At 41.7% G+C, this 22,923-nt stretch overlaps 1 protein-coding gene across 1 annotated transcript in view; it reads right to left on the reverse strand.

Annotated features, from left to right (window-relative positions):
- Positions 1 to 22,923, reverse strand: part of cd2ap (CD2-associated protein) — a 48,911-nt gene that overhangs the window by 12,194 nt on the left and 13,794 nt on the right. Inside the window, exons 2-12 of the mRNA XM_070987847.1 lie at positions 21,054 to 21,211; positions 14,008 to 14,185; positions 12,283 to 12,383; positions 11,574 to 11,700; positions 10,480 to 10,658; positions 8,546 to 8,633; positions 8,165 to 8,259; positions 5,619 to 5,717; positions 4,718 to 4,771; positions 2,525 to 2,561; positions 1,428 to 1,490 (exon numbers count right to left, since the gene is read on the reverse strand). Of these exons, the coding sequence (XP_070843948.1) occupies positions 1,428 to 1,490; positions 2,525 to 2,561; positions 4,718 to 4,771; positions 5,619 to 5,717; positions 8,165 to 8,259; positions 8,546 to 8,633; positions 10,480 to 10,658; positions 11,574 to 11,700; positions 12,283 to 12,383; positions 14,008 to 14,185; positions 21,054 to 21,211 (1,179 nt within the window). The remainder of the gene's footprint in view (positions 1 to 1,427; positions 1,491 to 2,524; positions 2,562 to 4,717; positions 4,772 to 5,618; positions 5,718 to 8,164; positions 8,260 to 8,545; positions 8,634 to 10,479; positions 10,659 to 11,573; positions 11,701 to 12,282; positions 12,384 to 14,007; positions 14,186 to 21,053; positions 21,212 to 22,923) is intronic.

The raw sequence follows: 22,923 nt of genomic DNA on the forward strand, positions 1-22,923 counted from the left end.
CACACACACACACACACACACACACACACACACACACACACACACACACACACACACACACACACACACACACAGAGCTCATTTCCTGTGTGTGGCTTACTAAGATAGAAACTGCACGTCTGTCTCTTCACCGACAATGACTTGACAGCTCACTTCAACATGTGATGTGATTTCATGACGAGAATAAAGACCTCAGTTATCAATACTTCCTGCAATCACAGACCAGCCACCACAGACGTAAGTCTGTTCACTTCACTTTCTATTTCCATCTATTAATAACAGATTACTTTTGCTCAAATTTAAAGCTGGATGTGATTTAGTCTGACGTGTTAATGTGGGTTGGTGGTGCCTTCACTGACTTCATATACTGTATCAGCATATGTTGATAATACGATATGTGTCACTTTAACCTATTATCACTTTCATTCAATGTTTCAGTCGATTCAACAATAAATCTAATTTAAAATATATGTAGCTTGTGTTACAATCAAAGAACAGAAAAAGACAGAAAGCTAAAGAAAGAGAAGCAAAGAACTGCAGGCACAGATTTGGCGGACACAACCTCGTACCTGAAAATTTCCATCGCTCAGAGTTTCAGCCCCAAGTTAGGCTCTTGTGCAGATATTACGTTGCTTGTAAGCTTACTTAAAAAAAAGCAATCTTAATGTGTGTTTTCTGCACTTTACACTCACAAATCTGTAATTGTGTAACATTACTCAACAGACTGCACAGCGACCCCGTTCTCAAAGGAGCACTGCTGGAGTCACACACGTACAAATGCAGTTCAAAGCAAACTCGAAGAGTGCAAATGCAACAGCATGACCAAACAGTCTTCATGTGTCTGCCGGCACTGCTACTTAACACCAAGCATACCTGGAGGGGGGGCAGCATGAGTCAGAGAAGATAAAGGATGAAGCTCAGAGAGCGAAAGCAGGAGGGATGAATTCACAGAGAGAGAGAGAGTGTTGAAAGGAACTTCTTGCTGCTTTACAAATTCAGATTTTTCCATAAAAACATATAATAATCTAAAAAGATTGAATCAATGATTTCCAACTTTTCTTTCTTTTGAGAAAAAAAAAAAGACAGTCGTCAACAGTAATATATGGAATAATCTATCCATCACAGAACGTGTACTTTTGATATTATTTGTCCATTTTATTGACAATACATCTGTACTTTTACTTAGGACCATTATTGGGCATGTTTTTATATGAACTTATTGGTACTTTTACTTTCAGGATGTGAGTACGTCTGCCACCACTGGGGAGGAAGGCACAGATGACTAAAAAAGAAACAGCCCTTGAAAATGGTCTGTCTGTCCAGGCTCTTCGGGTCATTAATGGAGTTAATAGCCTCTCAGACAAATAGAAACGGACTGTTTGAAATTTGGAAAGAAATTTGGAAAAAAGATGGCTTCTGAGATGTACCTCTGTCCTCCGTCCTGACGTGGTGAGGCTTCTTGTCGGCACTGGGAACGTCTGGCTTGAGGGCTGAAAAATGAAACATGGTCCACAGAAAAGTCACCTCGTCTGCCTGACCTGCCTGATTCAAGACTCACAACACAGTGACAAGGAACACGCACACTTTCACAAGTACGACCACACACACAGAAATCCACCGCTCACTGAGACACACACACACACACACACACACACACACACACAACACACACACACACACACACACACACACACACACATATAGAGGTACAAAGAGACACACAGTTCCACACACTCCATCTAGCACACACTCATTTGTGGTGTGCTGACACATATTCACTGATATCTCAGAAACAGACACACACATCAAACTGTGGAGGGAGACAAATGCAAACTCACTGTTACTTCCTGTGCAGACAGGAAAACAATGATGCAAGTGTGCATTTTGCAAACTGGAGATCTTAGCACTGATATGAAGCACTGCTGCTTTCACAGTTAACGCTCAACAGTTTGACGTTTCAGGCTTGGCTCCTGCGTGTGATTGATTGTTGACATGGTGACTTTGACGAAAAGCAAAGGAAACCTCTGCATGTGCAGTAGATCCCTGTAAATTCACCTTATAACCATGGGCTGACCTCAGTGTGTTTGGATGCTCTTAAGTATGTTATTACTGACGGTTTTCAGCCGTAATCTGATTTCTCTACACCTCTGCAGGAAATCACATGTTTAGTGAATGAAAAAGAGCTAAATGTAGGTGGTAATCTCCTTTGCTTACACGATACACCAGGTGCTGCAAGACTAAGGCGAAGACACAATACCTGCGGTACATTACATGACAACATGTGACAAACAATCTCACCTGATTGAGTGGAAACAAATGTATTTTAAATGACACTTGGTTTCTGGGACTGAAACCAACAAGTCATTAAACACTACAGTTACACACCCTGTCAACGTGTATGTTGAAGCTGTATTAGGGAAATGTATTCAATATCAATAAGGTGAGCTTTTCCAATAACACCACTGCCTCACACCTACCACTGAGCTGATAGCACTTAACGTGGAGGATGCAAAGTGTTCCTTACCGGCACTTTTTGATGGTGGAGGTGGCTTCTTCGGCTTCTGACAGGAAGAGAAAGGGGGTGATAAGACAGAAAAATAGGTCAGAGTGACATGAAAGTAGATGATAACTCGCTAACATACTCTGACATTTATGGTCTCAGCCACAGAAACCCCAACCCTGAAGGAAGGAGGAACAAATTAAGTTAGTTAAACCTCAAATTAATAACAGAAAGATTTCAGCCTCAAACCTTTTATAGCTGAAGAGTTGCAAGGGAAAACCAGTTTAGTAATTATATACTGTCTATGGGCAACAAGTCAATAATTACATGGAGATCCTGATAAGTTGTGAAGCTCAGTACCCCGAGGCAGGGTTCTGTCACTGTTACCCTTTTTCATTGAAGTGAAATCATTGAAGCACTGAATGACATTCACTTAAGCACAGACAGTTGTCAAATTTCGCTCCTGCTAGTATCAGATCTCAGTGCTTCAGCATGGTCAACTACAGCACGTAAGCAGGCAGATTGAAAATGGCGTTACACTGCATCAAATCTCTCAAATGTTCTACTTTAGTCTTCTAAATCTATTTCTGTGTCTGTTTACATCGTCTGGACTTTTTTTCTATAATGTTTTAATGCCTTTTTTTTTCTATGTAAAGCACTTTAAATTGCTTTACTGTTGAAAAGTGTTATACAATTGAACTTGCCTTTAGTTATAAAATATGTTGGTGCTTTAAATTTGCTTGGTTGGAGGATGAGGGCGATATGCATGACTGGGGTAAGTGAAGCCAAACTGAAACAAAAACACTTGTGACAGGCTTTTAGGGCTCTGTGCAGCCTTAACGGCAGATATTGTTATTCCATTTACCAAGAGCGTCAAACAGGGATTACTCATGGGAATAGCAAACTGTAGTACTCTGACCAGGACCTAAAGCTAAAATGAAAAGGGCTTTCATCTACAGTGGAAAGTGGGAGGAGAGGCACGGTAGACTGAATATCACTGGAGCTGTTATCTGCAGCCGACAGGCAGTGGTGGGCGCTACTTTCACATTCAAGTTCTTTTTATGGCTTGAATTGGTGAAAAGCTATTCTCAGATCATTCTTAAAATCACTTTGATAATAACTTCTTTCAGCAGATACACCTAACTGCTCAGAACAATGTGCTTTATTACGACAGTGTTGCCCCTGACTCTCACCAACAGCTCTCCTTCTCAGACTACATGTATGGAAGTCTTCCCTTTCAGCTGATTACCATCTGAATGTGACATTATGCTCTCCATCTGCAGTCTCAGTAACGTGTACTGTCGAAGTGTGATCACACACGTCAGACCCGCTGGATTACCCTGATTCAACCTTGCGGCACGCCAGGAGCATCACTAACAGTAGACCCGTGACTGTAATGACTGAAATGGCTGTTCACTGTAATCTCTTTCCATGGCCAGCACCGTCAGAGACCCTGTGGGCTGAATTATCAGCTATGATGGGGTGATGTCTATTAAATAAGCAAGTCCTTTACAATCCAATCATATTATATAACCCCCGGCGGGTCTTGCCTAACACACATATTATGTCATACTCACAGGAATAATTTCTGTTGTTATACATTCACACTTAGGGAGACAAAACACCTTCAATTGTTTCTTATCAGCGTTCTAGAAATATGTTGTGTAAGGGGGGTGTCACTCGAAAATATGATGGCTTGAAAAACGGACTTCTCAATACAGTTTATATGAAAACTGATTTCACGTCTGCCGCCAAAATTTTTAAATAAAAAAAGAGACGAAATGGGAGGAGGACAAATGGAACATGCAGGGATTTCAGGGCGTGTCTGTATGTGCATATCTATGTCTGACCCAAAACTACAAACAATGGCTTTATATGTGAGGTATAAGAAGGTGGGTTTGTCTCAGTCTTATTCTCCTGGTTAAGTTCCTCAGGCGCCCCAATTCGTCTCTTTTTAAGAGGTTGATTAGATGCTTGACCTGTTGCCGTCAATAACAAGCATTTTGCCTATCAGTAATGTTTTGAGACGTTACTGGGTCATCCACCCCCGGCCCCAAACATTCCTTGAACAAAATCAATATTCAAGTGCATGTAGGCAGCAGGCTAATCTAATAAAGGGATAAAAGAGTGATGAAATGGAAATCAGGCCTTTCGGCTTATAGCCACATTCTGCCAAGACAGAAATGACAAAAATGATCACAGACACTGAGAGCATACCTCCTCTGATTCCTGCTTAGGGGATGATTTCACTGACCCCCTCGACGTGGGAGTCTGAAATACGAACACAAGGACACAGAATATAATAATGGATTCAAATCAATGAAAAACCACAAATCACCTTCAGTAATCACACCTCAAGGGTCCTTTAGATGAACATGGAGAACAGTGGGGATTAGAAATCAGTTTGTCTTCACATAGAACAGATGCCCGGAGGGCACATTCACAGTCTGCTCAAACACTATGAACATGACTGCTTCACAATCATTTAAGACGCCTGGAAGAGAAGTCTCAGCAATAAGGTCTTAACCCCCATAAGGCATCTGGCTGATTATGAAGGAGCCTTATAATCTATGTGGAAAAGCATTCAGAAGAAATCAAACAGGATGTCTGCATTTGTTTCAAGCATGTTCAGAGCATCATTGAAACAGTAAAAAACTAAATGAACTAAATTGAAATGCATACATCTGTTTAACCTCTTATCAGAGGAACAACAGAGCAAATAACATTTTTATGACTTAAAAAACAGTCATTTATGAGGGAATGCTCCTACTCAAGTGCCCTTTGTTTGCAGGCTTTCCATACCAGCGCAGCGGCCCGAGCATTGTAAGCATAACACCCACTGCAACCACACATTTCCAGATGACACATGTGACACCAGTACCAGTAGGAAGAGACACAAACACTCTCATCAACAGATGTGCAGAACATTTAAAAGATGGCAACTGTTCATTTAAGTGCTGCACTTAACATGTCATGACATTATTGACGAATCATTAGTTTGTACAACCAACAGTCCAAAACCAGCTAATCAGCAGCATTGAGAAGCTGAAACTAAAGAAAATGTTTGCCATTTGCTTAAAAGTGACGATTAATCATCTAAAATAGCTCCCGATATCACCTCTTTCTCTGCTTCAGAATACATGACGACAAAGTTGTCCGGGAAAACACCTTCTCTGCCCCCGATGTCGCCTCGCCACCAGCCGGGCTCCCCTGTGTCCTGTTAGAGAAAAGAGAAAAAAAGGCTGAATGGCTGTAACATTTCCGCTTCAATTAGGAATCTTTGCTTTGTCTCTTTCTGTATAATATGTCTGTTATTTGCTTATCTTGCAGCAAGAAGCAGATTCAGAAGAAAAGCAACAAAACAAATGTCTTTACAATTAAAAAAGTGGCCGAAAATAACAAAAACCACGAGATCATATTCCAAGAACTTCTCAACAGTCTCCACTAGGTGTCACCATACATCAACATGTCAGCTGAGCTGAGCCAGCACAGTGTGTGGCTCTGCTGGCTGGCTGCTCGTTCATTCATGATCATTTCCTCCTGAATGACTGGGACTCTACAGGAAGGACTCGGGGCCAATTCTCTGGAGTAAATCAGTCTTAAACTGATACGACTAAATGGGGCTTTATAGAAACACAGGTGTGACAGGAAGATGCTAAACTGCAGTGAGTAATTTTAGAGGATGCACAATAAAGTCATTAAATAATTTAAGAGGGCATATCAGCCACGGACCCCCTTAAAAATCAGTTTTATGAGTTGTTGAGTTAGAGGAAACTTTAGAAACTTTGTGAAATGCTGTCCATGTCAAATTCTTGAGATTACATTAATGATAAGCCTTGTTAACAGCAGATCAGCTGCACAGCTGATACAACAAACACTGTCACACACAGTATATCATTCATTTCCCACTTGCACTGCTTTCATTTTTCACGGGGTTCTGTTGAACAATGCATCTTTTAGTGCCATCATGGCACAGAATAGACATATAATCAGTGATTAGTGGCGTGTCTCTTTCAGCCTTCTCTCAACCTCTATCTTATGTTAGCTACAAACACACATCTGTGTCAGTGTTGTGTTGTGTACAGACACAGCACATTGTACAGACTGTGTATATGCCGACCTACGATCTGAACGCAATGTGGGCCAGGCACATCCCATTACACCTCCATCACAACACATTTACACCTTGCATTAAAGCTGCAGTAGGTAACTTGTAGTATTTTTTTGTCATATTTTCTGCCCCTTTGCCCAGACAGCAGTACATGAAACATGTAATCTGTGAAAAAAACAGCTCCCTTGGTCTCACCTACTGCTCCTACGGCGATTTGCAAGAATCCACCGCACCCGACACTACCAACAACCACTCAGAGCCAGAGTAGCGTCTGAGGGAGTGTCTGACATCTGTCAATCACTACTCACACAGGCTGCGAACCGCCCCCTCCCTCCGCTCATGCTGCCGGCTGCCGCTCAGTCAAACAGCTCTGTGAGCACGTCAGGAGGTTAGTGAAAGCTATGACAGAGCAACAGCCACCCGCAAAGGAGAAAATGCCCACACCGCCGCTGCCAACAACAGCATATACGGCTAAGACAATAAATAACCATAAAGCTAAGATGGTGATTGTTACTGTAACACTCTGCTGTGTGTACGGTATGTTAGCGACTGTGATGTAGCGAATGGGCAGAGTTAGCTTGTTTCCAATGCTAAGGCTAACGTCACGGCAAATGCCGTAGGGAGGAGGGGCTTGGAGGCAGGGCATGAGAGCAGCAGAGGAGGGGGAGTGACAGCTTTAACATGCGTTTTTGTCCAGATACCGATCACATCTAAATACCAGGGGTATAAAACAAAGCATTCCCTTGCACCCAGTGATCACGTACATAATTTATAAATGGATCAACAGCTATGAAAGAAGGAAATGAAGACATGCAGCGTGCACAGTGGGGTACATCTTCTCAGAACTGATCTCGCTCCTCCTCGTCTGACACAGTCGAAGCATTATCTCACACTTTAACCTTGTTCGAGAAAAATCCTTCCTATGATCAGTGCATGCATCTTCTGCTCATTTCCTCTTATGAAGGTGAAAGTGCACATTCTTTTTCAAGGCCATGTTCCATGTGCCCTCTTGGCACTTATTGCTGTATCATTACTTATGTAACAGCTGAGATTTTTGGTCATCAGGAGGGAGTGGGGAAGAGACCATGGGGGGAATGGGTGACATGAAATGTTGCGTTTGAATTGTAAGTTGTCCTCAGTTCAAAATAAAAAGCAGCAGAACTTCATTTAGTTCTTTTGTCTCCTTCTTGTGGTGGGATGGACAAATTTGTTGCAAATGCACTCTGCTGAAAAATCCACATTTATTTCACAAGTTCTGTTGTTAAAATTAGATGTTGTGCAACAGTTTCCGCCAACAATTTTGAAATTTTTGATGTTGAAGAAAAGAAGAGCACTTGGAAGGCTCATATTGACTGGGCTATTAGACAAACTTTAAATAACAATTCTGTGGTTATGAGCAAGGATGACATCAGACAACCAATCTAACAGGTTAGTGCAGCTAACATGGCTCAGTGACTTCTTTCACAGGTGAACACCAAACTCCGCCTGTCAGCCTTTGTACTGTTCTGAAATCTGCTGTTGTAACACTTTAATGCACAAAGCAGAAACTGTACCTTGCTCAGGATGTGGATGATGTCACCTTCTTTCAGGGTCAGCTCATCCTCGTTCGTAGCTTCAAAAGCAAATGTGACCTTACAGTACTCTTTTGCTGAGGAAACAGAAATAATAGGGTCTCACGATGGAAAGTAGAGCATAATTGACGTACACAGCAGGGATATGAACACTTCTAGTCACTACAGTTCTCTCTTACAGTTACACTTACAGTGGCGCTGTAACTGATGAGAGACACAAATCATGCTAACATGGCTAACACAACTTCAGAAGTAAAACAGAAAAACCTGTTTTTCCTCTTACACCGACAACAATCAGGTGACATTAAATACACTTTTCCACATGTAAAAGCATAACATTTCAGTACTTTGTCAGCATTTTACCTTTGGATTTGTTGTCTCCATCTGCTCTCTGCGACTCTGTCATGTTGGGATGGGCGGGCTTTGCAGCAGATGGTAATGATTGGATTGGCTAAAATGAAGCAAACCATACAGATGGCAATGATTTATCGCACATGAGTGGATATGTGGCTTCGTGTGGGCGGGTCCTGTGTGTGAGGAAGTTTGTGTCTGAACTCATCTGATCATGGCTCGATGCTATTAAGTAAAAATGTTCATGAATGATGCTGTTAATTATGGGGTTACCAGGTAGGCACCGCAGAGGATGTGAAAAGAAGTAATAATCTCTGAAAGAAAGTAACAGTGAAAGAGAAAGCATGTACCTTTTCTGCCTGTTACTAGAACCAGAATTAATGTGTCATATTAACCTGCTAAAAGTACCACACAGGTGAATGACAGAACTGTTCCCATTAACAGAAAATCACTAAAAAACAACCAAAAAAAAGTAAATAAAAAACTGAAAATGCCACAAGCAGGATGCTTTACGTCCTGGATGCTTCTGCAGGCAGAGGGGAGAGCAGTTAAGTGGATTGTGCAGGCCGATCGAGGCCAAAGTGAGATATCCTGTGAAGAAGAGAGTGTGAGAGCATGCGACATGTGGTGGTATGTGAGGAGTGAGGAGGTGTGAAGGAAGCCGTGTTAGTGGTGGAAGAGAGTGTGAGGGCTGTGGTGAAGAGGAGAGAGAGGGGAGAAGAGGGGACAGTTTCAGATACGAGTTACATGCTACACTAATTAAGCCTTTGTTATTCATTGTTACACCTAAATGCCAATATGTTATTATCCACCTGCCACTGACTTAAATCCACCTTGCATCTAGTATGTCAGAATAATAGATAAAAACAGAGAAAATCATATGCAGAAGAAGATATTTCCTGTCTGATTCTGAAGTCGTGTGCATGTGCCAATGACAGCGAGCGAAGCAAAATCAATTTTTCATTCCTACTATGGATTTTATTTCCTCCAGCTGCAGGTATCAAATGAGACCAATCACAGTTCATCTGATTTGCATATGTTGCTGCTAAATAACATCTGATGTCAGGTTGTTTTGACATGTGCTGCACATGTATTTATCCTGCCAGAGAAAGGCTACTCCATCATATCTCAGTGGACTAGAGCTGGTGGGACTCATTGAAAGTCAGTAGAAACACACATTTAGAGCAGGAGGACCACAGAAGGGGAACAGAAAGGTAACGTCATGAGAAAATGAACAGGGTGTTCCAGAGAGCTACTGTAAGATAACTACATAATCTATCTTTTCATTTGCTGCTGTATTCTTTACAGCTATCACTGAAGCGTTCTCACTGTGTGGACATGTAGGTAGTTAAGTGTGAAGGCAGTCAAGTGTTTCTATCTGCTCTGAACAGCCACACTGGAAGGAAGGCGGTCGTAGCGCTCCGCTCGACTGTACACATGAAAGGTGACAGAAGCAGCTGTGTCATGAATGAAGAAGAAGCAGAGGAGAGCTTCTCTGTCACCTCCACACACGTGGCCAATCATTGAATGAAGTGGATGGGAATGTCAGACTGTCACTTTGGGGAAGTTAAAGAAATTCCAACATTGGAAAGCTACAGGGTGATGTGTAACAAATCCATTACCGAAAGTAGGATGACGAAGGCACAGTACATGTGCAATTTCTAAGTGCGCATTTTCCAGGAGCTAAAGGAGGAATTTCTGTCAGTTCCCTCTGTATTTTCACTGAAAAATATCTGTCTTCAGAAACAGAAAAAACAATTACCATACTGAACCCTAATCTGTACTGTGCCTCCTCTAAAATTATTCTAAAAACATCAGATATTTCTGAAATGAGGGAACTGATGTTGCTCATAATGTATGTCATGTATGTAAATATATATCACAGTGCTTTCACAACATTTCTTGTGCCGTATATGCTGTATATTCCCAGCTTGCATCTCACTCACTCTCTCCTTCTTTTCCTCTGTCTCAGGACTTGGCAGTCGGACCTTTAGTTTGACCGACCCTTCTCTGAAAATGTCTCCAAAGCCGACGCCTCGGATCTTCTTGGGCTGCGCTATAACTCCATTCCCTGAGGCAGGCTGAGGCGATGTGGGGGTGGCGGTGCTTTCCATTCCACTTCCATCTGGAGAGGACATACAACGGGGTGAGTTAATCCACAAGTATCTCATCTTACTGCGTTTGCAGTACTGTATAGGTCAGCACACATGATTTGGCTCATCCTCATTTTGTTCCCCTTTAAGCCACCAGAGGTTGCTACAATTGTGTTTGTGTATTAAACAAAGACATTTTAACATTCCTAAACACATGAATGAAAAGATTAATTCCTAAAAAAAATAACAGTTCTTCTGAATGTCAACAGTTTACCACAGCTCTGATGAAAAACAGATGTAAGATGGGAAACGTGTGTGTATTTACACACTGTATTATTTAACATTGTAGTATTCAAATGTAGTTAAAACTTCAAGCTGTGGATATTCAAATATGTGCACAAACGCGCACACAAACATACTGCTGTAGCTCTCAGTCATATAACTAGCAGGTAAAAGGCTTAAAAACATGCAGCTGCACACTGAACTTCTTGTTGAGGCTTGCAGCGAGGCTGCACTCAAACTCAATCACACCTCAACAGCTCCATTACTACACTGATGATAAATTAAGGGCCATGAGGGCAAAAGAACAACATTACAAAACTGGTGAGAAATTCTCTGCATAAACAGTTCTCCACTACCTCAACCAGAGAATACATGTCTGAATGAGACAAGAGAAAGTAGTCATCGCTGTTCTCTGAAGAGCGATGTAAGCAGTTGCTGTCAGACACTCAACAGACTGCCCTGAATGTACCTGCATTGTTCTCATACAGTTTTCCTGAACATCAAGGGCATTTTAAAGGCACTCTACAACCGCGTTTGAGTCCAAAGAAGAACAAGAAAAATGCTGAATCACTTTGCTGAACTGCAGCAAATGCAATGCACCTTCTCCAACTAAGCTGCATCCTTCACATCAATGAGGTCCTGCTTGTTTGCTGCTTCTCTCTTACCGGTTTCGTCTGCTGCCGTGTCGTTGGACTCTCCGTCCTCTCCATTGGCATCCAGCTCTTTGACAAAGTTGGAGGGAAACAGCCCAGACTTGCCTGCCAGGGTGCCGTTCCACCAGCCCTCTTCAATCTGCACAGACAAAATATTCACTGAATTCATCTGACACGGAAATGTGACTTTTTTTTCTCTATTTTTTAAAGTAATCTGGTGGCTCTGAGGTCCTGTTTAGCTCAGGAGTGAAGTCTTCCACAGTTGCACCGAAATTCCCCTGATGCCATTAATGCTAATTATAGATAATCAAGGCTATTAATTAAAACAATACAGAGTCTGTGATTTAAGACCACAGCACATGTATTTCCCTTTCAACAAACTTCTTGTTCGCCCTTCTTGTCACATACACTCACAGTATTGCAGAATGCACAGTCCTGTCTTTTACTTGTTCTGACTTGCTCGTTCCACAAATAACCATTTAACAGTTGGTGTATCTTCAGCGGTTAAACACATGAAGTGGTTGTAATGTTTCACCTCTACCAGCATCTCTCAAACCACACACCAAAACCTGAAGCTCTGTGTTGTGTTTATCCTAAACACTAAAAGGTCAGCCAAGGTGAACGTGAATATCCCAAGAAATGGCATTGCAAAAGAAAACGGTTATATCACAAGGTGCACTTACTGTGACTTGGAAAGATAACTTTGCAAAGACTCAGGTACCTCTTCAAGGATGTCTACGATGTCTCCGATTTTCAGCTCCAGCTCATCTTCGTTCACTGGCTGATAGTCAAACAGCACCTTGCACTGTCTCCTCTTAGGCTCTGTGGAACAGAAAACACCAGTTAAGTCAACCAACCTGCTGTGTGGCTTCCACATGTGCACGCCAGTCAGTGTTTTTGTTTTTATCTAATGGGAAGAGCTATGCTGTGTGCACGGGCACGTCTCTGTCTCATCTGTAATGCCAAAAGGGGCAGTGTGAGATCTGTGACAGGTGAGAAAGCAAGCAAGGTGTAAATCCAGGAAGTGGGAAAGCTAGCAAGAACCCTAACCCTCCCCACAATGAACTCTGGAATTGTTCTGCTCGCTGATCCTGTGGCAGGTGGCTGACACACCCTGCTGAACAAGCAGAGCCGCACACAGAAAACTGAACAACCGAACAAGACATGGTGTTGGCGTGAATATGTTTTCAACGAGGACAGCACAAACGCTGCATCAGTCTGAGCTGATTGCACAGATTTGCTACAATGAAGACCAGACTTAGGAGCAAAGCTTTCCACGAGAAAGCGAGTGACTAGTAGAAAAACTGGTTACACAAAAGAGGCTCAGTGTAATGATACAGTAACAACACAGTGTCATTCACAGGCCAGCATTAGTTCACCTGCAGCATATGCTGAATATTCTATGATCAGAATTTTTGCTTTTTCACCACACCACAACGTCCCTCACACAAAGCTTTTATTACAAGAAGTCTCTGTTTATCTGATAGTGTATGGTGCACATGTTTCTGCTGATTCGTCAAATTAGACTAAATCAAAGGGCAGCATTACTCCTGTATATTAACATCATGTTCCATGACTTGATGGCAGTTTGCAGAGCAGAGAGCAGACAGTGCAGAGTGACAGCTGGTGCTGGAGGAGCCCTTTGTCACATGGTCACAGGTACTGACATTCAGGAAATACACAGAGCTTAGGCTGACTTATATTACAGGCTTTTATATCCTACTCTACTTCTGAATGCAAAACAAATATTTATTATTAATGCATTAACACTGCAGACTGATTTCTACTATTTATAGCAACATTTTGTGCTGAGGAAAAGGCAGAGCTGCACCCGATGGGGTTTAGAAGGAAGGATGTAACACAGCCTATCTGCAAGCTAAGCAAAAGATGTGTGTCTGTGCTTTATAATGTATTTAAAAATCATTATCTTGTCTCTAATATTATAATCTAAACCATACCCATAAACGTAACTTCTCTTATGGAGCACAGAGAAAAGGTTTTGGTGAGCAGGCATATGGGGAGCGGATCCAGGATCCATGGAAAAGAGGTGGCAAACAGGCAGACATGTCATTTTATAATATCTTACTTCTGATACTATGTTAATTAAAATGGCCTTAATATTGACATATATAATATATGACATAATATTGACACTAGACATAACCACCACTGGCACGGTTTAACGGTGCTATCATGTTCAACAGTTGCATTGTTCCCTGAAGTTGAGCTTTTTACTTGGGACTCCTCAATGAGCATAAGCATCGGTAAAAATAGAAACATGGCAACAGTAGCTAGGTGGGTGAAGACAAAGATAAAATGGCACTCATGACTGAGTCTCAGAGCAGCTGAACACACATGCACAAGCTCACACACAGCACACGCAGGTGAAATGATATTTGCAAACAAGCAATGCAAATAATATATAAAGAAAACTACACCAGCTTACTCTTTGCAGCTGGTGGAGGCTGAGGCTGGAAGCCACCAGTTGGGATGCCAATAGTGCTCATCCTCTGAACCAGGTTGGCCACATTCCCTGCACTCTTCTCTCTCCTTGAAGGCTGAGACGTCTCCTCTTTTGGCTCACTCTTTGTTTCCTTGACATCTTTGGATTCCTTCTTCAGTTCCTAAAAACACCAGACACACAGCAATAAGTGGAAAGTGTGGTTTCTACAGTCTTTAGAGCAGCATACTTTAAACACTCATTAAAAGCTGCTAGTGCTCATACTGCTTATACAGCATGTTTAGCAACAATGATCAATATTCTTTACATATTTAGACAAGATATTTTAGTGATTTCGAGTTTAGACAACAAACTTTAAAAATTGTAATCGAGCGAGTACTTTGTTAAAAGTATTATTTAACAAACAGGCGCATTATAACATGAGAGGATGAAATGAGGGACACCAGGGACAGTGGCGCACAACAGGTCAGTGAAGTAAATGTCCATGGAGAAGCAGCACAGCTCTATCTGTGCAGCAGCAGACATACACACAAGGCTGAGTAATCGTCTCACAGAGCAGAGAGGCAGGACTCTTCCAAGGACGTATTCTTAAAAGAAGGCATACAGTAACTTTAATTTAGGGTACAAACAGCTGGTGAATCTATTCATTCACATAGTTTGACTGTAGCAGACACAAGTTTTTCTTATTGCTGTTTTCAGCAGTGCTGTGACTCATTTCCTGACCACTGACCAAAAACCTAATTTTCTAACCCCAACCTTAAACCCCAAATGAACCCATGAAGGAGGTGAGGATATTCATACTGTCAGCTTCATCACACAATGACAATCTGTGTTCTGTTGAGCTTAAGAGACACAACGTAAACAATAACTATGGCAACCTGAGTAAGTGCTCAATGCAGCATTGTATTAGTTACAGCCCACTCATGCTAAATGTAGCTACCACTAATGATCCAAATCATGTCACAAGCCAGGCAGCAAAACAGCGTTGCATTCTGCCAGCGGGGGAACTCCCTGACAACAGCACAGAGTCCACGTCACACTTTCACTCAATAGTGTGAGTATGAACATGGGGGACACATTAGACCCACTGATCCTGTAGAGGGTCCTGAGGGGCTGGAACCTATCCCAGCATGCATGGGGAAGAGATGGAGTACAGATCACCTATCTATCAGAGGACACACACGCAACCACATTTGCACTGCATTTATACACACAGGTTGCCCCTTAACCCAACCTGCATGTTTTGGTGCTGTTGGAAGAACGTGAAGCACCCACACATTGCTGATTGATCAATCAATTCCAGATTGATCAGGAATTGAAAGACCATGGATAGTGAAAATCTGGAGAACAGCTCAGGTCAGGTTTAATTTTCAAGTTAAAACAACATAATATTTATTCTGAAATACCACTGTACATCTTAGACAGTTATTTAAGCCTGGAAGTGATGTTAACAAGCTTGTAATGTAACGTTAGCTGTGTTGCTGTCTCTTCACCTGCCCTCAGAATTGTTCTGGTTAAGTCGGTAACATTATGTGACATTATGCTCACGAGAACACATATTTCTATGTCGTGTTCATACAGAACCATCACAACAGTGTGTTCCAAGCTCTTTAGCAGGCTGACGAGACATGCATGCTTCATTACATTAAGTTAGCATTTACATTGGAAGCTTGAATACATCTGGTGTGCTTTAAATGTGTTCAAGAGGTGTGTTGATATTTCAGAATTCATTCATGCCTTTCCCATCATATCATATAACACTATCAAACAGTACTGTTAGCTCGGAAGTGGTTAAATGCTATTGTTAGCTGTTGTCTAACGGTCACTAATGGGTTATCAAACATGTTGGATTAGCTTCAAATATGGCCCAAAGTCCCTGGATTTTTACTATCCACTGTCTTTAAAGTTGCTGATTCCTTACATTTTAATCAATCAACAATCCTTCAACTCATAGATCATTTTCAGAAAGAGGAGATTCCTCATCTTACTGCATCCGCCGCAGGATATTTAGGCTTTTAAGGCTGAATATTAGATGCATGATGATATAAAGATAGGAATAATGCCTGTTTTCATGTTTCCCAAATATGCCTTCCACTAAAACCAGGAGATCTAAACTGTATTTGACATGTGAAAAAATGAAAGCACAACAGAAAGTCTTCTTTATATTTCTTCTGAATCCACCTCATTCTTCATCAGCTTGCCACTCTGACCTCTTAAAGCACACGTGTCACAAGAAACCCAAGTGTAATATTAGGGTGTGATCACACTTTTAATGACCAGACCAAGCCAGTGACATGACTGACATATGACCCAATGCATATACTGCAATCTCACTCCGTGTCGGCTAAGGTCAAAAAGCAGCTGACCTTAAGCTGACGAGCTCTTACATCCAGAAACAGGACCACAGAGTCAGGATATCATTGTTAAATCTCCAAACAAATTTCTTATATGAAGAGATGATTAGGATTTTTACACAAACACACCAACAGACAGGGGTTGAGTGGTGCTCAGCAGTTTCCAGCTCTTAAAAAATAAAACCGTCACACTGGGAGCTAAGAGTAACAGCAATTAAATGTGTGTGTGTGTGTGTGTGTGTGTGTGTGTGTGTGTGTGTGTGTGTGTGTGTGTGTGTGTGTGTCTAGCTGGCCAATGAGCCAGTTCACCATCCACTTCCTGGTTCACACATGCTGACTTTGCAATTTCACTGGATAGGAAGTCCAGCTGTGTGAGTGTGTGAGCATGAGCATGTGCGTGTGTGTGTGTGTGTGTGTGTGTGTGTAGCAGCCAGGCACTGACACAGAGATAAGAAAAGCAACAGAACAAGAGAAAGACAAACAGTATGGCACGATCTGCTACAGAGGCAGAGACAAAGCGATGCAAGCAAACCGCTTCAGACCCACAGCTGACAGAAGTGAAGTGACAAAAGATCAATGTGAACACTCAAGAATGACTTCCACTCATCTGAGGTGTCTCCGTGTAGTTCACTGACACTGCTGAAGAGTGTGAAAGGTCTATGCTGAGAGCTTAAGAAGTGAGACCACACGTCGCTACGTTTGCAGTACATACACACACACACACACACACACACACACACACACACACACACACACACACACACACACACACACACACACACACACACACACACACACACACACACAGAAACTGTTTTTCCACTCACTGGGTGTTAATTAGATTGCACATACAATGAGAACATACAAATGGGCATTGTGTCTTCTTCCAGCATTCTCAGTTTACAAAAGGATGTTTCTCAGCAGATTTCTATTGTTATTTTCTTGTAGTTGAAGTAGGGAAGTTGCAGGACACTTTCTAAGAAACAACACACACTTTGCTGAAAAGGTGAGGCTAAAGCTGTGAGTACTTGGACTGATAACTCTCCATGGAGGACACAAGTATCAGCTTGACACTTTATGGTTTCATAATCACCTGGAGTAGATCTATCAGAGGACAATGATCCCTGTAATCATTTCATCTAATGAGAACTGACTCCTATTACCAACAGGGGATTTAAATAAAGGGGAGGAGAGGGCACAGCATTATTAGAAAGGCAGTCTTAATTGGACTTGGATATTGAACCTCTTTACTTATTTGGTACAGCGGGACCAATAAATCGTCCACGCAACATGTCAAATATGTACGTTCAATGGGTGAGTGCCAGGGGTGTGAGGGCTGAGGTCGAACCCAGCCGAGTGAGAGAGGCTGAGCAGACTGTTATATTATGCTTTGAAAATTAACAACTGCAGACATTTACCCTAGTTTAAGAATAAGACAGAGTTAAGAATATTATATTGCATTTATGCCATATTCTACCAATAGATCGCTTAAGCTTAAGCTTTGTTCTCTTTCCTGGTTAAAACAGTGAGACAAATGTCTATCTACAGAAAAGGAATGTATTGTAGGTCTGGACAGAAAGGCTCGGTTGTGGGCTTGGTTGTGCGCTTCATGCCCAGCGACAGCATGATACTGCTCCCCTAGTTCATACGTTGACATTTCAATATGCTTTATTTTGCAGTCTACAGGTGTTCTATAATTTAATAGGTCTATCATATAGCATTATCATTGTCATATATCATTTTTTTTTTAAATCACATTGGTAAGACTGCTGGAAACAGCAAACACCAATTTCTGTTTTCATTCCAGCAAACTGCTATGTACACACTGTCACATGTAATCTCACACACCCAGAAACACTTGAACCCGCTTCAGCAATAGAAAATGGATAGTTCTACCTACAGAAACACACAGTCCTAAAAACATATTCCCATGGCAGTTTGTGTACACAGACCCCATATTCTTCCAAAGCCCACACTCACAATCACAGACAATGACATTCCTCTCTTCAAGACAATCTGTACTTTAACAAGACACATTCATGTAAGTTAATACTAACTAACTACAATGATGAATTCTTAAATCGCTTACCAAGTCACTCTCCGACATGTTTCATGTCCCTTGATTGTTCAGCTACAACACTAATTAAAGCAAGCAAGAGGAAGACAACATCTCAGGCGACAGTAACGCTGTCAGGAGCAAAGTTCAACAGCCAGCAGGCTTCTTAGAGGATTAACTATCAAAGCTCAGTTCCTGGGCCAGGCTGTTTAGCTGATTACCTATCTTACTACGTAGGATTACAGAATGAGGAAAAAAAACTGGAGAGAGATGAAAGAAGGGAAGGGAAGTGCATTAGCTATGTCAATATCTTGCACAGAAAAGACAAATTTCAAGTGTACTAAGTCTTCTAAAACCACAAAAGTTATGCATCTATTGCCCCATGGCTGCAGAGTTAACTGTGTGTAATCACTGGCTGCAAACTGAGTCTCCAAATGTGATTTAAATCCTGGCATGTTAACAGCATTTTAATTCCTCACTTTAAATTAATAGGCTATTGACCAGTTGCATTTTTTGCAGCTGATTTTAAGTTAGCATTGAGCCCAGTCGCACCACCATTCACAGTATGTCAGCTCAGCATTTAACAGCAACAAAGTGTCACTGCAATGTGATTAAAAAAATCTTTCCAAACACAATGAAATCTCTATCTCCACTTAAAGCACTTGGAACGAGCAAGGCCTGACCTGGCAGCAACAGAGGCCCCCCCTTCCTTCCTATTACAAACAAGTTCAGTGAGGATGCAGAGACATCTGATGTCTGATCCTTTCAAAAGGATCAGACATCGTAAGGATCACTAAACTCTATTACACAAAAATATTAAATTCCACAGTCTTCCAATGGACACAAACTGAAAGCAATGAGTTCATCATAACCTTACATCAATTCGCTGTCAAAAATTGTCATTGATCACATCAACAATCTCCACCAATTCCCTCCAGGTATGACTTTTCCTGTCATTATTGTTTCACAGAAGACAGTGAGACAGTTCAGTAGATCTCAAACTGTCGTAGTGAGTTTCTATGTTTAGCAGCAGAACTGACCGGAAAATAAAGGTTGATGATGGTCATAATGAAGGGAGGGCAGGTATTTTGTCTCCTGTATGTGAAATGTGAAATTACTTATTTGATCCAACTTCCTGTAGGATGCTTAATCGAGAACTTTACTTCATGTATTTCATTATTAGACAGGACGACAGAAGAGAGAGGAGGACAGGAGAGAGGAAGAGGAGAGGCAAGATCAACCACAGGACAAAGACTGACTGGGTGGGTCTTAATGCATTTTATCAAACAGAATTCAGCATCTGTAACCACGAAGACATTCTAAATATCTTCGGGCGGTTCAAAATAAGTCTGGTCAAGTGCTCGAAACAAAGCCCAGCCTCAGACTTTGCAAGAGCCTTTTGCCAACAGCACACCATGTAGCAAAGAATCACAGAGATGAAAAGAGATAACGCCTGCTGGTCCCGATTTACACAGTCAAGAAACGGGGATGAGTTGGTGCAAACACACCAACTCATCAACTGCAAGTGACACAAAGCCAAGCTAAAAACACTTCACTCAACTCTCATTAGTTTTTACTGCTGATACAATTCAGGTTTACTATATGTTTAGTTGTGATAATGTTGACCATATTCACATTTTCAACTTTGGTTCTTTTTACCTTTTTAGGTTTTCTACGTTCGTACTTTACGTCTTGTTACGTACATACATCTGCAGAGAGCTGGCTAGCTAAGGTTAGCGAACTGAACGCTGTCAACTCCTGTGGCTTCAACCTCATAACCAGAGATGATATCTCTTCAACAAACACGAACTGAGAGCTCAGGACAGCGTGCAAAGTCTGTTCCTGTTGCACATGCGGCTGTTAGATTCACTACAACACAGCCTGAGCCAGCTAGCCACCTGGAGATGGGTGGAGACACTTGTCAGTACATTGCACTGTAGGCCAAGGGCAGAAACAGTTGATAGATTCAGTGCAGCTTCTAGTTGTTCTATCAAATCCGACAAAGAAAGGCCGGACTAAACTTTTACCATTATCAACTCGCATCTTTCATCCAATCCAGCACAACCACGTGTCAAACAGCCTCATCATGTCTGCACATAGGTTTGTTTACACACTTCAGTTTGTAGTGATTTCCAGATAAACTCGAAGAAGGCCAATAAAACACGCTGCTCACCGCAACTTCAGTTCAAACTTTGCATTAGGGATTCTTGTGTTCGGGGTAATCGGGTAATGGAAGTCTAGTAAAATGAAGTCATCCCCACACGGGAAATCATAATGCCTGCTCATTTTCTGTAAAAACGTTCTACTAAATTACCAAAGAAATGTATTTCATTTGTTCTTAACTGAGCATACACCTGGCATCTCTCAGAAACTCAAAGACATCAGTGACCACATCTGCTGCAGCCTGTGACCAACACTCAGCCACAGACTGTTATGGTCTCCTAATGCTCGCTGCTCCAATAGGATTATCTCTAATTGAACAACAACAACAGACAAAGGCATTTGAAACCTCAGAGGAAGTGCACGGTCAGCTCTACAGAGTACACAAGCTAACTCTATTATAACACATATGATCAAGTAAGTGGAATGACAAAAGAGCAATATTCTAAAAATAAACTCACCTTAACAAAGTTGTCAGGGAAAAGGCCTCTTTTCCCATTGAGGTCTCCCTCCATCCAGCCATCCTCCTCTATATACCGCACGTTCTTGATGATGTCGCCCAGTCGCAGGGTCAGCTCGTCATCATGGAGCGCATCATACTCAAACTCCACCACAACCTCTACTCAAGACAGGGTGAGGGAGGAAACAGATGGGGGGGGGGGGTAGAAAGAGAGGAAGCCAGTGCGGTGGGGTGGGCAGCAGGAGGTGAGGGAGGTCACAGAAAAGACAAAAACAGAAAGGAGTAAAGAGAAGGCAGTGGCAGGAAGGGCATAAGGGTAAGAGAGATAAGAAGAGGAAGTTCAGGGGAAGAAAGGGTTTGAAGGGGGTGATAAGAGAAACAAAAAGACACAGAAATTAACAAAATATCAAAGCAACATTGTAAGATAACAATAGATTCAGATTGTTGGAAATAATCATTGCAATCATTCCAAAACCATGATTAGAAGAACTTTTACTCTATAACTCTGACCTGTTAGTTCGACAGTATCCACTGAAATTGCAATTTTTGGAAGAGACATTAATGTCATGCATTCCTGTTGACAGTTAAAAAAATGCTGCTCACAAAGTCTGTGAAGGAACTCAACACAATCCAGAAGCAACATAAACAATGAGCTTCAGCAAAACGCTTTCTTATGTGTACTGACATTACAAGATAAGGAAGGAATGGTAAATTGCCCCAAATCAGGCACAACTGCTTACAAAAAGTAATACACGCATCACTCTGTTTAGTTTCTGTGGCAACAGCCACACAGAAATCATCACAATAACCACTAATCAAATCGTACAAACCCAGCCTAAATATGGCAGTTCTAGTGGTGAAAGAAGGTCTATTCCCTCAGCCCTGAGAATGAATGAATGTTTGGCTCAGTGAAAAGAAGTGCTCATCATTCATATAAAATAATTGTAAACAATGGTCACAACAAGTATGTGACAGCAAGAGTGCTTAAAGACCTTGAATGTGCTGCTGTTTTGCAAGATAATGCATTTCCAAGATTGTTGAAGTATAAAACTGCAATAAAATTATTGTATTGTGAACACGCAGCCTTCTAATTAGGCTGGTCACTTGTACACGTACCATTATAACTCACTCCATGTAACATGTACTTTACAGTGTCTGCTATTAGGGTTGGGCGGTAATCCAGTAATAAGGTATCCCGTGGTATCTAAAAATAGCAACGGTATCAGTTTCATTACCATCATTAAAAAAATGCTGCGCATATAGGTCTATAGGGGCCTAACATAAATGAAGGCCAATGTATCTGGTTGAATTTTTACTCGTAAAGTACATGCTAAAAAAATGAACCTGAGCAGTTTTACAGATGTTTTAACCAGAACCTTTGTGATTGGTCTCAAACTAAGACAGCGTTATTTCGAGCTGGAATATAAGTTTTTCGTCGCACAGTGAGAAGGCAGACATTTTCGTGATCCGCAGACCCTCTGCTTTCATATGATACTTGGCTGTTGTGGTTTACGTGAAGTGGTGAAATCAGCAGACGCAGTACCTTTGACGTGCTCTATTTTCATGTTTTCGTTACATGCGCATAGAATTTCTTGGGGTATGAATTATGTTTCGTTTGGGTGGCAATGCTTGGTAGAGGCTTTTAGCTGAGTTTTCCCCATCATTCTGGTATGCTACAAGTTAGCATTGGTGCTTCTTAGCATGAGCATTGACCGTCTGAACTGCACGCATGTCATGCTGCCCTGCGAAGTGACTTTTAATTAGTCACGGTAAAACCGTATACCCCGGGAAAATGTGGGTTTGACGGTATCAAAATTTGGATACCGCCCACCTCTATCTGCTATAACATGCAGGTACTCTTCAGTCACTCA

This window comes from Chaetodon trifascialis, chromosome 19, assembly GCF_039877785.1.
Source record: "Chaetodon trifascialis isolate fChaTrf1 chromosome 19, fChaTrf1.hap1, whole genome shotgun sequence".
NCBI lineage: Eukaryota > Metazoa > Chordata > Actinopteri > Chaetodontiformes > Chaetodontidae > Chaetodon > Chaetodon trifascialis.